A 16,489-nucleotide genomic window follows, 5' to 3' on the forward strand; every position below is an offset into this window, starting at 1 on the left:
TCTCACCATTCCTCTGAACTTGCCTTTGCCAAAGTTACCAATAACTTCATATTTGCTAAATCCATTGGATATTTTTCAGTTTTTAACTAACTGAATTCACTATAGCTTTTAACACTGACAGTTTTTTGTTTCTGTTTGTTTTTCTTGTTTGAGACAGGGTCTCACTCTATTGCCCAGGCTGCAGTGCAGTGGTGTGATCACAGCTAACTGCAGCCTCAATCTCCTGGACTCAAGCGATCCTCCCACCTTAGCTTCCCAAGTAGCTGGGATTATATGTGTGTGCCACTATGCCCAGCTAATATTTTTATTTTTGTAGCAATGAGGTCTCACCATGTTGCCCAGGCTAGTCTTGAACTCCTGGGCTCAAGTGATCCTCCAGCCTTAGCCTTCCAAAGTGCTCGGATTATCGGCATTAGCCACTGCGCCTGGTCTGACACTGACAACTTTCTTCTTGAAACTTTCTTCTTCCTCAGTTGCCATATGCTATTCTTGATTTTTCTTCTACCTCCTGCCACTCTGACCACTTCTCTTTTTCTCTACAGGACACTGCTTCTTCCACTTGGCTCTGAAATGTTGCTAGTTCCCAAGGTCCTTAGCCCTCCCTCTTTTTTTTTTTTTTTGAGATGGAATTTTGCTCTTGTCGCCTAGGCTGGAGTGCAATGGCGCAATTTCAGCTCACTGCAACCTCTGCCTCCCAGGTTCTAGAGATTCTCCTGCTTCAGCCTCCCAAGTAGCTGGGATTACAGGCATGTGCCACCGTGCCTAGTTAATTTTGTAATTTTAGCAGATACGGGGTTTCACTATGTTGGTCAGGGTGGTCTTGAACTCCCAACCTCTGGTGATCCACCTGCCTTGGCCTCCCAAAGTGCTGGGATTACAGGCACGAGCCACCACGCTGGTGGCTGCTTCTTCCTGTTCCTTGTCTTCCTCCCCCTCCTCCTCCTCCTTCTTCCCCTTCCTCTTCCTCTTCCCCTTCTTCCCCTTCCTCTTCCTCTTCCTCTCCTTCTCCTTCTCCTCCTTCTCCTTCTCCTTCTCCTTCTCCTTCTCCTTCTCCTTCTCCTTCTCCTTCTCCTTCTCCTTCTCCTTCTCCTTCTCCTTCTCCTTCTTCTTCTTCTTCTTCTTCTTCTTCTTCTTCTTCTTCTTCTTCTTCTTCTTCTTCTTCCTTTTCATCCTCCCTTGATTGATGTGGGATTTGGAGGTGATTTATAAAGCGTGAGCCCACTCGTTACATGGGGGCTCTTTTTACTGTATTATTACCTCCATCATATCTCTGAATTCACTCCCTGTTTTCAATTCATTCTCTATAATCCTGTTAGTGATCTCTCTGCAATTCGAGTTTGATCATGCTCTTTGGTAGCTCTTCCATGCCTTTGTTTACTCATTTAATATCCTTTGAGTACCTGGAATATGATTTTCCCAAATGTCTTCACAGCTTACTCCCTACTAAAATAATAAGTTCCTTGACAGCAAGGACTTTTGACTATGTGCCAGGCAGCAGAGATGTATTGTTAAAACAAGCAAAAATTCATGCTTTCATGGAACTTACCTTCTAGTAGGGGAAAGCAGCCAATAAACAATAAATATGCTGGGCACGGTGGCTCATGCCTGTAATCCCAGCACTTTGGGAGACTGAGGTGGGCGAATCACTTGAGGTCACTGGCCAACATGGCGAAACCCCGTCTCTACTAAAAATACAAAAATTAGCTGGGCATGGTGGTGCACGTTTGTAATCCCAGCTACTTGGGATGCTGAGGCAGGAGAATCACTTGAGCCCGGGAGACGGAGGCTGCAGTGAGCGGAGATCATACCACTGTACTCCAGCTTGGGTGACAAAGCGAGACTCTGTCTCAAAACAAAACAAAAGAGAATAAATATAATAACTGCAGAAACTATACAGTATGTTAGAATGTAGAATGCTATGGAGAAACATTAAGCAGAGTGAGGAGCATCCAGTGCAGGATGAGGGTGTTGCAATATAACTGGAGTGCTCAGGACAAGTATCATTGGGAAGGTGATATTTGAGCAAATACTAGAAGGTGAAGGAGGGACCCATGGGGAAAAGGTATTTCAGATGAGGGAAGAGTTAGTGCTTGCTGAGAGAGGAGTGTGCCTACTCATGTTTGAGCAACAGTGAGGAGGCCAGTGTGACAAAATCAGAACGAACTAGGGGGAGAGGAGTAGGAGGTGCCTTCAGGATAAAACTCCATATGTCTTAGAGTGATATATATAATCTCATATGTATATATGGTTTCCCATGACCCTGCCTCTGCCAGCCCAGTCAACCTCATTTCTTGCACTGCCCCATCCAAACCCAAGCATGCACACTGGGCTTCAGCCTTCTTTTATGATTATACAAGCTACTACTTATTCTGCTTCGGACACCCTGCCCACTCTTCTTTGCCTAATGAATTCCAACCCATTCTTCAAAGCTCAGTTTAGACATCAACTTCTTTAGGAATCCTCCATTCAGCAAGTCTTCATTAGGTGTCCCTCTGTGTGTTACCCATGGTACTCTGTGATGATCTCTATCAAGTCTTTAACATTCTGCATTTCAATTTTCTACTCGCTTATCTGATTCAGCCCTCTGTTCTCACTGTTCCCCTCCTCTTCCACACCAGGAACTCTTAAGGACAAGGGACCTTGTCCTGTTTCTGCATCCTTAATACTGGGCACAGTGTCTGAAACTTAATATGGTTTAATAAATGTTTGATAGTGAATAAATGGCCAAGATTCATGTTTCATTTCTAAGAAACTGATCGTTAGGACAGATGACTGGAGAAATTTATTGTTTATTTCAGACAGATCATTTTTGTCTTCTGATTTTCTTTTTTAAAAGGGCCTGATTCCTAAAACACAGAATCTTTAGTGCCATCTAGTGGAAACAGCTCAGTAAAAACGCTATACTATGAATAAAACTCAGTTTCCTTTGTTCTATTTTGTTTATTTTGAACCAAGACGGACAGAGAAGGGAGGGCTGGGTTGCATAGACTCCAGGGCACACTGCATGCTGGCCGTTTTTATTTTTATCTAAAAGTTCACTGTACCCGAGAGGACTCTAGTTGTGAGATCTAACAAGTATAAATAGTCCCTTATCACTGACATTTTGTGAAAATGAGCAACTCTTCAACTTTGAGAAGGTAAGAAGCAAACAGCTAGAATAATGTGAGCTTTGGAACTCTCCTTGTATAACTGCTTTTAGGTCAAAGTAGAAGTACACAAGATATCAGTTCCATTATTAACGACTATCCTTTTAGAAAAAAATTCTGTACTGTTTTATCCAAGACAGACTCCTTAGCTCTTCTCAATTGACTCCTAGTTGTCTGATCAATTGTCTGTCATGACCCCAAACAATCTGTAGTTGATGTAGTCAGGACAGGAAGCTGCATCCAATCTTAGTTGGTCTGGTATAAATATAAGCGGTTCTTAGACTATTTACACTTTATTCATCTGTTTCTCTGAACTCCCTTGTTTATGTTTATTACATAATAGAGCTCATTATTAATGTTGTTTGAAATACATGTTTTAAAAATTACCTGCTACTTTCTGTTAATGTATTTTATTTTTTAAATGTGGATAAATGTGTTGTGATTTATTATTTTTACATAAATTTATCTTCCATATAAAATATTCATAAGTAAAATGAGTAACAATAGTAAGAAAATGGCACATTTTAGAGATTGAATTTCGTGCTGCATTTGGCAATAATGCTTGTGATTAAAATTAGTACAGTGCTCATGCTGCTGTTAGAGAATTGATCATAAAAGGCTCTTGATAATATTGCATTATAATTTAACACTTTTTTCCTTTCAGGATTCTTTCATTACTTGTACTTATTAAACATGACAAATTTAAAGATTGATTTTGAATGGAAAGTTTTGGTTTAGAAGGGGCCCTTTGTTGGGAATATGGTTGCCCCAGTTATCTTGCTCACTGTCAGAATGCTATGTCAATGAGGGCAATCTGTTGAGTTTTCTGTATATCCTTAGTGTCTAGTTGGATGTCTGGCTCATAGTTGGAGCTCAATAAATATTTATTAAATGAATATATGAGAAATTGAGGTGCAGCAAGGTAAAGACACTGATTTAAGGTCACGTATGACATTACTGGCAGAATTAGGGCAAGAATCTTTGTCTTCTGACTCCCACTCCATTGAGTGGTTCAATATAATACTTTGTCTTGAATCAGTACTGCTTTTAGATTCAGATGCCTGTGGCACTTACCCTGGACCCTTTGCTTTGAAAGAACCCCCCTGGCCCTTCTCCAGCCACACCTCTTCCCATGGGCCAAGGAATTCCAAGAGTACATGTCTCCCCTCACCACCCCACCCTCACCTCCTTCAGACTAGGTTCCAGCCACCTACAAGCCCGAAATTCTTTGACAAATAGCCAGAAGCCCGCTCCCAGGCCCATGCAGTTGTAGACTGCAGGGTAAGTGTGCACACACTTAGGCCTCAGGAGTGGTCAAAGGACAGCTTTTGGGGATGGTGGAACTTGATCAAGCCTGTTGGAGTGTCCACACACATATGCAAGTGCCTCTGGTAGGATGGAGAAAGATGAGAACAGGCCATGGGCTGGATGCTCCTGTTTGTCCTCTTGCTCATGGCCACTCAAATATTAGGGGTAGGCCTGCCTCCTATATTAAATCTAGTTTCTCCACATATTTAATATCATTTAAACCAGCACTAAGTGAACGCCAGTATTATGCCAGACACTGTGCTGGATATTTTCAAATGCATTACCTCATTTAAATGTTATTCTTCCATAAGAATGCTCAGAACTTACCCAATTTACCTAAGGGCAAGCAACTGAGAAGTTAAATGCATAACCCGTATCCTCAGGAAGTAAGTACAGTACCAAAATACTGGTGTGTGTGTGTGTGTGTGTGTGTGTATGGTATGTGTGTGTATACATACATATATATACATACTTTTTCTTGAGTAAATAATATATCTGATAAAAACATGCAAACAATTTACAGGGATATAAGTAAATAGTAAATCTCCCATGCCAGGCCTTGAGTCAGAGACAACCGGTTAATATTTTTTTTTAATTAAAAATACCCACATATTTTAAAATTTATCATCAATAATTTTTAAACTTTTTTATTCGGGAAACTTCAGATATATGATATACACAAGCATAGGGAAAAGTATAAATAACCCCTAAGTACCCCTCACTCAATTTCACCAGTTACAGCATTCTGTCACTCTTGTTTAATATACTTCCCCAACTTTTATGATGTTTTCTCTGCTGGGGGTTTTTAAAGGAAATACCAGATATCATGTCATATTATTAAATTATATTAAAATATTAGATAATTTATAAAGGTTTTGATGTAAAGATGGAAAATATTTTGAATTTTCCATGAAGACCTCTTAATTTAAAAAATGCCACATAAGATTATATACGCCATATAACATTTTACCAATGTTATTTAAATTTATTTATTTATTTATTTAGAGATGGAGTCTCGCACTGTTGCCCAGGCTGGAGTGCAGTGGCGCAATCTTGGCTCACTGCAACCTCTGCCAAGTTCAAGCAATTCTCTTGTCTCAGCCTCCCAAGTAGCTGGGACTACAGGCGCACCCCACCACACCTGGCTAATTTTTGCGTTTTTAGTAGAGACAGGGTTTTGCCATGTTGGTCAGGCTGCTCTCGAATTCCTGACCTCAGGTGATCCACCTGCCTCAACCTCCCAAAGTGCTGCGATTACAGGCGTGAGCCACCATGCCCAGCCCTAATTTTTAAATATTTAATATTTCCTCCTTTGTTCCAAAGGACTCAGGTGGGAGTTAGGCAATAAATAATAATTTTGTGACTATAAATTAAACTTAAACGTGTGCATTCCATCTCATGCCATGCAGTTTTCTTTGCAGAATTCTGTGAGACTGTGTCTCTTTTTATTTTATAGTCCGTCCACTTTTTATCTTTCTTTCCCTTCTTTTGGAAGAGCTGTTGAAAATGGTAAGCAAATAAATGCCTTTTTTCCCTCACTTCTCTGAGTGATAAAACCTGAAAATGATGAATATATAAGGGCAGACTATGATTTAATGTAGTGCCTTTTCTAATTCAAATGACAACTAACTTTTCTGAGCTAAAGTGTGCCCACATCGTGATAATAATATTTAGAAGATGAGTAGGTTATAATATATCATGGCATACAGAGAAGTCTATACATTAGTTCCAGGAATGTTGCTAGGAAATATAAAAAAAAATGTTCCTAGATGCAAGGAAATATAAACAATCCCCACCAACTAGGGCAAAGCCTAGGTATTTATTTCTATATTGACAGCAACTGTTTTTTTCTTAAGTACCTATTTTCTAGATAGCATTTAAATCTGCACTGCATTTTAATAAATTTTTCACTTTTTTGCACAGTGTTCAGGACCTGAAAGTTCCTTCTCCTATTATTAATGAGGAGTATATGATGTCTTCAGGAAATTCTGAAGTAATAAAGCCCTTCTATTCTTCCGTGTTCCGTGCCCCTCTTTTAGACAGAATCCCATCAGGAAAATCTTTGGAACAGTACTGTCTGGAGCACCAGACTGGGGGATGCCAGGTGAATCTCTATGTTTGAGGAGCTGAGAGGCAACACTCTGGGTGGAAAGAAGGCTCAGAGACTTGTTTGGAAGCTGCCTTTGCAGAGTAAAGCACTTTTTCATATATGCATCTAGTGTGGCCTGGAGCAATGCTGATAGAGATTGTGAGGTAGGAAGAATCGAGGTGGGTAAAGTCCCTCCAAGCCACCTTTGGTATTGCCATTGCTCTAGACCTGTGTTGTCCAATATGAGGACTTGAAATGTAGTTGGTCCAAATTAAGATAATGCTGTAAGTGGAAAATGCACACTGGTTTTGGAAGATTCATTATGGAAAAAAGAATGTAAAATATCTCGTTAATAATGTTTTATATTAATTGCATGTTGAAATGATAATATATGATATATTTTTATTTTTATAGTTTTTAATGCATAGACTTTATTTTTAGAGCAGTTTTAGGTTCACAGCAAAATCAAGCAGTTTTTTGTTAGAAAATTTACAACTTATCTTACTTTACATTTATATGTGATTACTATATTAATATTATTTCTAAAAACTAATTGTAATAGGAGTTCATTCTATTATATTCTGATTTATTCTTTCTTTATGTTAGATCTGTTTATCTCAGACATTCTAAATGGGAGCAATATTGCCCCTAAATGGACAGAACTTGGTTCTTAGATTGTTAAAAGAATCCTACTTTTAAAAAAATTTTTTTATTTTAGATGGGGGGTTACTCTGTCACTCAGGCTGGAGTGCAGTGGCACAATTATAGCTCATTGCAGCCTTGAACTCCTGGGCTCAAGCAATTCTCCTGCCTCAGCCTCCCAAGTAGCTGGGACTACAGGTGCACACCGCTATCCCCAGCTCTTTCTCTTTCAATGTACAAAGCACAGATATATATGTAGTACAAAACCAGAGATAAATAGATAGATAGATGATAGATAGATAGATGATAGATAGATAGATAGATAGATAGATAGATAGATAGATAGACAGATAGATAGATAGATAGATAGACAGATAGATAAATAGATAGATAATAGATAGATAGATAGATTAAAGTTTCCTGAGGGGCGATTAGGAAAAAAAAAGTCTAAAATTGTTCCTTAGGGGGTTGGTCATGAAAGGCTAACACTGGTTTATCTACACTAGATATTCTTAGAGTGTGTGCACATAACAATGGAACTTTTTAATGAACTATCAATCTCCAAAGTTTCCTAAGAAGGGAGAAAAGTATAAAATAGATGAAAGATATAGAAAGATTTGCATTTACAGATTAGTGGGAAGGAAGTATCTGAGGAGTGTTAGAAATCTCTATCACCGGCCGTGTGCAGTGGCTCACGCCTGTAATCCCAGCATTTTGGGAGGCTGAGGTGGGTGGATCACCTGAGGTCAGGAGTATGAGACTAGCCTGGCCAACATGGTGAAACCCTGTCTCTACTGACAACACAAAAATCAGCCGGGTGTGGTGGCATACACCTGTAATCCCAGCTACTCGGGAGACTGAGGCAGGAGAATCGCTTGAACCCAGGAGGTGGAGGTTGCAGTGAGCCAAGATCGTGCCATCACACTCCAGCCTGGGCAACAAGAGTGAAACCTTTCTCCAAAAAAAAAAAAAAAAGAAAGAAAAAGAAAAAAGAAAAAAAGAAATCTCTACCACCCACTAATCACCAGATGTTAACCTTTTTGCCAATTCATTTCTGTCTCTCTCTCTCTGTGTGTGTGTGTGTACGCGTGTGTGTGTATGTGTGTTCGCGTGTGTGTATATGTGTGTTTATTATCTAGGTGAAGCAAACATAAATGTTCTTTGCATTTACCTTTTCAAATGTTTTCTAGGTGTGAAATTTTTCCAAATAATAGTTGGGGAAAGGCCAGGCACGGTGGCTCACGCCTGTAATCCCAGCATTTTGGGAGGCTGAGGTGGGATCACAAGGTCAGGAGTTTGAGACCAGCCTGGCCAATATGGTGAAACCCTGTCTCTACTAAAAATACAAAAATTAGGTGAGCGTGGTAGCGGGTGCCTGTAATCCCAGCTACTCGGGGGGCCGAGGTGAGAGAATCGCTTGAACCCAGGAGGTGGAGGTTGCAGTGAGCCGAGATCGCACCACTGCACTCCAGCCTGGGTGACAGAGCGAGACTCTGTCTCAAAAAAAAAAAAAAAAAAAAAAGGGAAAATCCATACTTCCCCACACCCTCTCTCTACCCATTCCTGTACTCCAGTTCTATACTGGGGTCCTATGGAACCACAGTTTCTTGGTAACATGTTTTCTCTCACTTCTAGATATTTGCATATATTTCTCCCTCTGCAGGGAACATATTGTCTGGCCTCCCACTTCGTCCTTCACACACAGCCTTTGCTTAGATAACTCCCAGGGGTCTTTTAAAGTTTCACTCCCTCCAGGAAGCCTTTCATGATCACCTAACCCCACTAAAGTCTACGTTAAGACTCTCATATATATTTCCTTTATTGTAATTGTTCTTATTATTGTCCTTGTCATACAATATTATACGTGTACATTAAACTTGTCTGTTTTCACTGCACTATGAGTTCCTTAAAAGCAAGGATTATGATTTATTTTATGCGTTCTTTGTCCTCTGAAACTATGACAGGGCATCTCACAATATTTATTAAAGTAATAATTGATTTTTCAATAAAATGCATAGTTGCTTTATATAACCCCATTCAAAAGGAAGAAAAGAAAAACAAGAAAAGGGGGAGAAAAGAAAACTTTGATGTTTTATTTGGTTCGTAAAGCTTTACTGATGACAACAGCATAATTTCAGGTTAGACTTTTATAAAATATTGAAAATAGCTCCTAGATCCCACTAGCCATGTAAAACTCTCGGTGAAATATCCCTGACAGTCCTAGAAAAAATTGGTTGGTTGTTTCTCTCAGCTCCGACAGAGCTGTTTCTGCCTCTATCTTACTCTGCAGGAGGTGCGGTGGGAGGTGGGAAGTCGGGGAAAGTGGGGATGGTACAAAGATGAAAAATAAGGGAATAGTTTTTCAGGAATTTGGAGTTTAGCAAGAGAAACACACTCATGAGTGATACTAACAGTTCTACCTTACATATGTATCATGTTTTTTGTTTGTTTTTTTGCAGTTTACAGTGCAATTTCCCATCATTTATTCCTCAAAAAGCCCTTTAAAGTAGGCATTATTAGCCCCATTTTAAGGGTGATTTTAATATAAGCCAGGATGTGCCATGAAAGTAAGATGTTCTTTTTTTGTTCGTTTTCTAGAATCCAGGCATTTCCCCTGTATCTAGTGTCCATCATCTAAAATCTACCACTCCTTACCATATTCTACACCTTTCCTTTTGTATAAAAGTGTGTAGGTATAACGCAGGCTGCAAATTCAGCCTTCAACAGCAGGAACTATTGTCTAATGAAAGATGTACTCCAGATGGAAAATTTCTCAAGTGAAATGGATGGGATTGGTAAATCCATTGTTTTCTAAATTAGCAAATATTTGGGTATGTAATAATACACATTTATTCAAGACAAAGGCTATGATCACAGCTTTTCAAAATATGTGTGCAAACGGATGAGGACTAAAGCATACACATTCTGATCATTATTAGGGAGGTGGATTTAGGAGTAATTATTTTCTCCATAAATTAAAAATCGTCAATAATTTTTAGCTTATGTACATACCCAAGTTCTTTTGCATAATAATTAAAGAAAGCTGAGAATCACCTGTTTTCAGTCCTAAAGGATTCTTGGCTTATTTAACCCACTAGGTGAGTGGCCATTTTCCCTCTGTCTTCCCAGCTCCAATCCAGACAATCTTCCCACCTTCTCTCAAGAACATGCATAGGACTTTGCCAGAATTATTGGATCAAACCACCGCACCATGACACCTTGACCTGGGAAAGAATTGTTTATCTATTTCTCAACTTCATCACTCTTCTGTTTTGAATCTGCAGGCATAATGAATGCTTGCTCTCCCCTTCCTGAAGCAAATTACTTGTATTTGTATTATCCCTTAAAGGGGTGGTTCTTGGGCCAGGGGTGGTGGCTCATGCCTGTAATCCCAGCACTTTGGGAGGCTGAGGCAGGCGGATCACCTGAAGTCGGGAGTTTGAGACCAGCCTGGCCAACATGGTGAAACCCCGTCTCTACTAAAAATACAAAAAAATTAGCCAGGCGTGGTGGCATGTGCCTGTAATCCCAGCTACTGGGGAGGCTGAGGCAGGAGAATCGCTTGAACCTAGGAGGCAGAGGTTGCAGTGAGCCGAGATCGCGCCATTGCACTCCAGCATGGGCAACAAGAGCGAAACTCCATCTCAAAGAAAAAAAAGGGCGGTGGGGTAGGGGGTAGTTCTTTGATCACAAATTGAAAATATGAAGGCAGGAAGACTAGCCGAGAGTCTGGGGCAATTGTTCACTTGAGCGATAATGCAAATCTGGGCAGAGTCCTGCAGGCCTCTTCTTCCCATACTTGGCAGGGAGCTGGCAACGTGCACATGTGTCCACACCCATGTGGTCACCCTTTGTGCTGCAGTTTCAGCTGATCAATAGTTCAATGACATTTGTATGTAGGGAGGATTGCTTGACCCTCCTACAATGGCTGTTCGGGGGGTCTGATTATTCCTTTTCTTTATCTGAGCAGATATACATCTGAAAGTTCCTGGAAGTCCTTGGAAGAACAACCTAATAACAGCTCCTGAGCATTGGGGGTTCCAATTTCCAACAGGGCTATTTCTTCAACTGAGGGCTTGCATAGCATCATGGTTGCCTACTTTTCCTGCAAATATAATATAGACCATTACTGTGGGGAAGGGTCACTCTCTACTAGAACACTTGAACCTGATGAGTCCAGTACAGCTATACCCAGCCTAAGTGCTATAAGGGCCCAGAGGATTACCCTGCTCCTTGAAATCTGACTGTGTTTCCCCAGAAAAGCCCTCTTTTATGTTTACACTACGTAGCTCTAGAAGTAAATGTGTCTGTATCTCTTTTGCCTGACTGGCCAGCACACAGGTGTTTTCAGTCTTCAAGGACTACAAAAAGTTAAGGGTGAAGGAAAGAAAACACACACACACACATACACACACACACACACACACACACACACACACTGGTTTCTATCCTGAGAGTCCCAGGACAGAAAAGATTGTAATCTACCTCTAGCCTAAAAACATCCCTAGCACTCAGCAATTTAGTTTAGTCAGTTGGAGACAAACTGCCCCTTTGTCACTCAATTCTCCTTCTTTGAAGATTGGACCCACACTGGTTTATTTTTTATCTTTTCATGATCTGTGGTCTTTTGTAACATTTAAAATAGTAACCTGTGGTTTGGGGAGGCCATTAGCCAATTCTCTTCCCTTAACAGCATCTACCTGCTGAGCCATTGTGCTCTAGTTTTTAAGTGTCTTCTGACCTGGTTTGCTATCAGTAGCTATTTGGACAAGACTTTCTGTTGTGCCCCAGCTGTTCAAGCATTAAACATCTATTCTTGGTCAAATGGAGGGAAAAGAAGCAAAGTTCATGTCTTTCCTTTTGTGGTTTCTTGATAGTCATTCGCTCTGACCACCACACATACTTAATAATAGCTAGTTTTTATTAGTTCCTTCATATATGCCCATGTCATGGACGGAACTGTGCCCCCGCCTCACCCGGCCCCAGATTTATATGTTAAATTCCTGACCTCCAGGATACCTCAGAACATGACTCTATTTGAAGATACAGCCTTTAAAAAGGCAATTAGGGTCAAATGAGGTCATTTGGGTGGGCCCAAATCCAGTATGATGGGTGTCCTCATAAGGGGAACTCCATGTGCCCTCCCCTCCCAACCTCCTTTCGCCATCTCTCCATGCTGCCATAATGGAATGCATGAACGCCCTGGCTGATGCTCTCAAGAACATCAACACTGGAAAAGGAGGCAAATGCCAGGTTCTTAATAGGCTATGCTCCAAAGTCATCATCTGGTTTCTAACTGTGTTGATGAAGCATGGTTACGTTGGCAAATTTGAAATCGCTGATGATCACAGAGTTGGGAAAACTGCTGTGAACCTCACTGGCAGGTTAAACAAGTGTGGAGTGATCAGGCCCAGATTTGATGTGCAACTCAAAGATCTAGAAAAATGGCAGACAAATCTGCTCCCATCTCGCCAGTTTGGTGTCATTGTACTGACACTCTAAGCTGGCATCATGGACCACAAAGAAGTAAGACAAAAACATACAGGAGGGAAAATCCTGGGATCCTTTTTCTAAGGATGTGATACATATTTACAAATAAAATGCCTCAGTGGAAAAAAAGAAAAAGAAAAGGGAGTGACATCAGGAGTGCACACACACACAGAGAAAATGCTGTGAGCACACAGCAAGAAGGCGGCTGTCTACAAGACAGAGAGAGAGGCCTCAGGAGAAGCCAAATCTTCTGACACCTGATCCTAGATTTCCAGGCTCCAGAACTGTGAGAAATAAATGTCTATTGTTTAAGCCACCCAATCTGTGATATTTTGTGATGGTAGCCCTAGCGGACTAATACAGGCAGGCAATGTAAGAACTGCTTTTTATGAATTATCTCATTTAATTGTCACAGTTACTGGATGAAGTCGGTACTATTTAGACAAGCACTCCTAATGTAAATTTTGCCCACAGCAGGAACTCTGTTCAGAGTATACTCAGGCTTGACCCTGAAAGTAGGTAAGTAGAATACTCTGGCTCATAAATGGATGAGGTGGGGAGAGAAGTTTAATGGACACAAGAATTCCCTGACACTTGTGTATCTTTATCCAGATTGTATCTACCCATTTGCTTCTTGTTCATTAAAGGAGAATGGTAATACCCTAATTTACACCAGGAAGACTTCTTACAAGGGTTTATTTATTAAACTGATAAGTCCTCTTTGATTATTCACTAATAATTTCTAATTTTTTCCTCTATTTTGTTCTTTCTTACCCATCTCCAGGGAATGGCTGGGTGAATGTATGTGCACATAACATTTTCCTTTCTGTATATGCTGGCTAAAACTGTAGGTCTCAAAGGTTATCAAAAGTTCAGAAACAGACACAAGTATATGTAAGAAAAATACATATAACAAAATATTTTAAAAAGTCAGTGAGGGTAAGGATAAATTAACAAATAGTATTATAAAATCACTTGAAGAAATAATAGCTAATTCATCTCATAGAATATACAAAAATTAATTTCAGATTGGATTAAATATTTAAATGTTAAAAGTAAAACATGGAAGCATTAAAATGTAAAGATTAATTTTTTGTATAATTGAGGGCTACAGAAGGCATAAGTACTAAAGGAAGTACTTAAATATCAAGACAGAAACCAAAATAGAAATTACTGATAGATTTGACTATATAAAAGCAGTGTGGTGGGTCATGGCAAAGAGGCTAGAACCATACGTAATCTATTCTCAACATTAGTGGACTCAGGAGGATTTAATCATTAAATCTGTTCTTTCCAGGTATACTTGAGGCCAACAACAAGGAACACATAATCTGATCTCAGGAAACATTTTGCATCATCTGGTAAAGATTTCTGCCTCATCAGATTACAGACTACATGTGAAGCCTTGAAGATACCTCCAAGGAGCTGCATGAGCACAAGGCAGTGTTCTCACAGTGAGCTAGGAAGAGGCTTGCACTGTCACTGCCAGCCCCTTTGTGCATCAGAGAAGGCCTGAGCGTAATTGAGCAGTCATTGCTGTCTCCTCCAGGCAGAGGAGCCATCCTCCTCACAGATGGCTGAAGATCTTATGAAGCTGAACCTCCCAACAAATCCTCATAGTTTGATACAAATAAGAATATGATTGTCAATATTCATACAATGTTTTAAACCTTACGTAGCAATTTTGCACATTCTTGTACTCTTTCAGAAATAGTGTGCGTTGTGATGATAGATTTGGGTTTGAATTCTGGTTAACCTGTTGGCTATGTGATCCTGGGTGAGTTACGTAACCTCTCAGAACATATTTTCTGCTCTATAAAATGGTGATGGTGATGGTGCTAGGGTCAAAATGATACCACCTTATGGGATAAGGATCGGATGAGAGAAATGCCTAGTTTGACCCATAGGAGGCACCCCATTTCCTTCCCTTTTATAAAGGTGGTTATTTGCATCAGTAGACCTCAGATTTCCACAATAGTTACATGTTTATATAGGTGATGTGTTCTCTTCAAACATGTCTCATGTTACATGGTGATTTTTTTTTTAAGAGATAGGGTCTCACCCTGTCACCTAGGCTGGAGTGCAGCAGCATGATCCTAGCTCACTGCAGCCTTGAACTCCTGGGTTTAAAATATCCTGCCACCTTAGCCTCCTGAGTAGCTGGGACTACAGGTGCATGCCACCACACTTGGTTAATTAAAAAAAATTTTTTTTTGTAAGGACAGGGTCTTGCTATGTTGCCCAGTCTGGTCTTGAACTCCTGGCCTCAAGTGATCCTCCTGGCTTGGCATCCCAAAGCACTGGGATTACAGGCATAAGCCACCACACCTGGCCTCACAGGGATTCTTAACTCAGCAATGGGGCATGGAGGCGTTAATATCTGTATTGCTAAAAAGCACCCCTGAGCCTCCAGACTGAGAATTGTCAGTCTACAGTATGATATCGCAAGTATCTCCCACGAGTTTGATATTTTTGTGATACCTTATTCTTCACTCTTAGTAGCTTTATTTCAATAAAGTAAGGCTTTGCTTATATGGGAGGGCAGTGCATTAAGCTAATGCAAATTATAGTTGATAAACTACCTTCTCATGTAGCTGAATGCCAGGGATCATTTTTGTTGGGGGCAGTGCTGGCGGGAGTTTTGATGGAAATAATAGTAGAGAGATGGAGAGTACAAAAGACCTAGAGGAGGGTTGGTTGAACCATAAGGAAAAACAGGTAAAAGGGAAGGTGAGAGGAATTGAAGACAATTATCATTTTTCTCATAGAGCCTCATTTAGCAGGCTGAGACTTGGCTGTTTCGGGAATACCTGCTGCCTCTCACTAGAAACTGCCATCTTTATGCTATCACCCTGTCTCCCATCCAGTCTTACCTACCCGAGGTATAAGACCTGGACTCACCACTTGAGTTATATATGGCTACCTGATCCATCTCATCAAAGTCATATTAAATACTATAAGATTCTCAGATTTAATCTGTCAAAACCTAAATAGTTCTCCCTGTAATGATACATGAACGGCTACAAATAAAGTTTGGAAACTGCAAATATAGAAAACTAGAGAGAAAGGAAGTGGTCCCAGTCTACCATGAGCAGCTCATAGGCTAGATGAACTGAACATAGCTTTCAGTTTGTTCTAAGGAAAGGATATAAGACCAAAGTGTCCATAAAGTTCTTATTTAAAGTAACTTTTAGAGTTTGGGGTAAGAGATCTTTCAATTGAAACTACTAAGAATACTTCTTAGGCCAGGCAATTTGAACTGAAGAGATAAGATAAAGCTGAAGGTCAAAGTTATGACTTTGAGAAGAGTCAAGGCAATGTCATCATAAAGGGAACCAATCTTCCAGTAGAAAGGGGCTCCTGGAGTGATAACTACAGACCTGCTGTTTCCAGGCTGCAAATTAATTGCATTGGCCCAGCAGACACCATCAGTAAACAAGCCTGCCAGGGAATATCTACTTGATCCTCTTTCATGGAGCAAACTTCCAAGGGCTGTCTGGGTCCCATCCTTATTTTGTTATCATCTTCAAGTGAGTCCAAGTGCACAGCAGTGAAAAAAATGCATGTGTAGACTAAAGAAAAGAGTAACATAACGGTGCGTTGGACCATGAAGTGATAGATAGGTTCATGAGGAAAGAAGAATTTTGGAGGGACCTGGATGATGGGTAAAATTTAAAGAAAGATGGGAGACAGCAAATGTATCCATATTTCTGTAATGTTTTAGCTTTTGGCACTTAGGTTTGAGCATCCCCAGATGTCTGTGGTGTACCTCATAATCTGGTCCTTGCAGTTGGGCTGATGTGATAACATCTGT

The 16,489-nt window shown here is 40.3% G+C and overlaps 1 protein-coding gene and 1 long non-coding RNA gene across 2 annotated transcripts in view; both read left to right on the forward strand.

The window, feature by feature from the left end:
* Positions 1-14,349, forward strand: part of LOC134733851 (uncharacterized) — an 18,890-nt gene extending 4,541 nt beyond the window's left edge. The window contains exon 2 of the long non-coding RNA XR_010117394.1: positions 13,973-14,349. This is a non-coding gene — a long non-coding RNA (uncharacterized lncRNA). The remainder of the gene's footprint in view (positions 1-13,972) is intronic.
* Positions 12,370-12,687, forward strand: LOC134734667 (small ribosomal subunit protein uS8-like). Its single transcript, XM_063628040.1, has one exon. The coding sequence runs from the start codon at positions 12,370-12,372 to the stop codon at positions 12,685-12,687; it is 318 nt and encodes a 105-aa protein (XP_063484110.1).
* Positions 14,350-16,489: the final 2,140 nt, after the last annotated feature.

The sequence above is a fragment of the Symphalangus syndactylus genome, chromosome 12, assembly GCF_028878055.3.
Source record: "Symphalangus syndactylus isolate Jambi chromosome 12, NHGRI_mSymSyn1-v2.1_pri, whole genome shotgun sequence".
NCBI lineage: Eukaryota > Metazoa > Chordata > Mammalia > Primates > Hylobatidae > Symphalangus > Symphalangus syndactylus.

Coding starts and splice junctions, on each gene's coding strand:
- LOC134734667 (XM_063628040.1), top strand. CDS start 12,370: ATGGAATGCATGAACGCCCTGGCTGATGCTCTCAAGAACATCAACACT.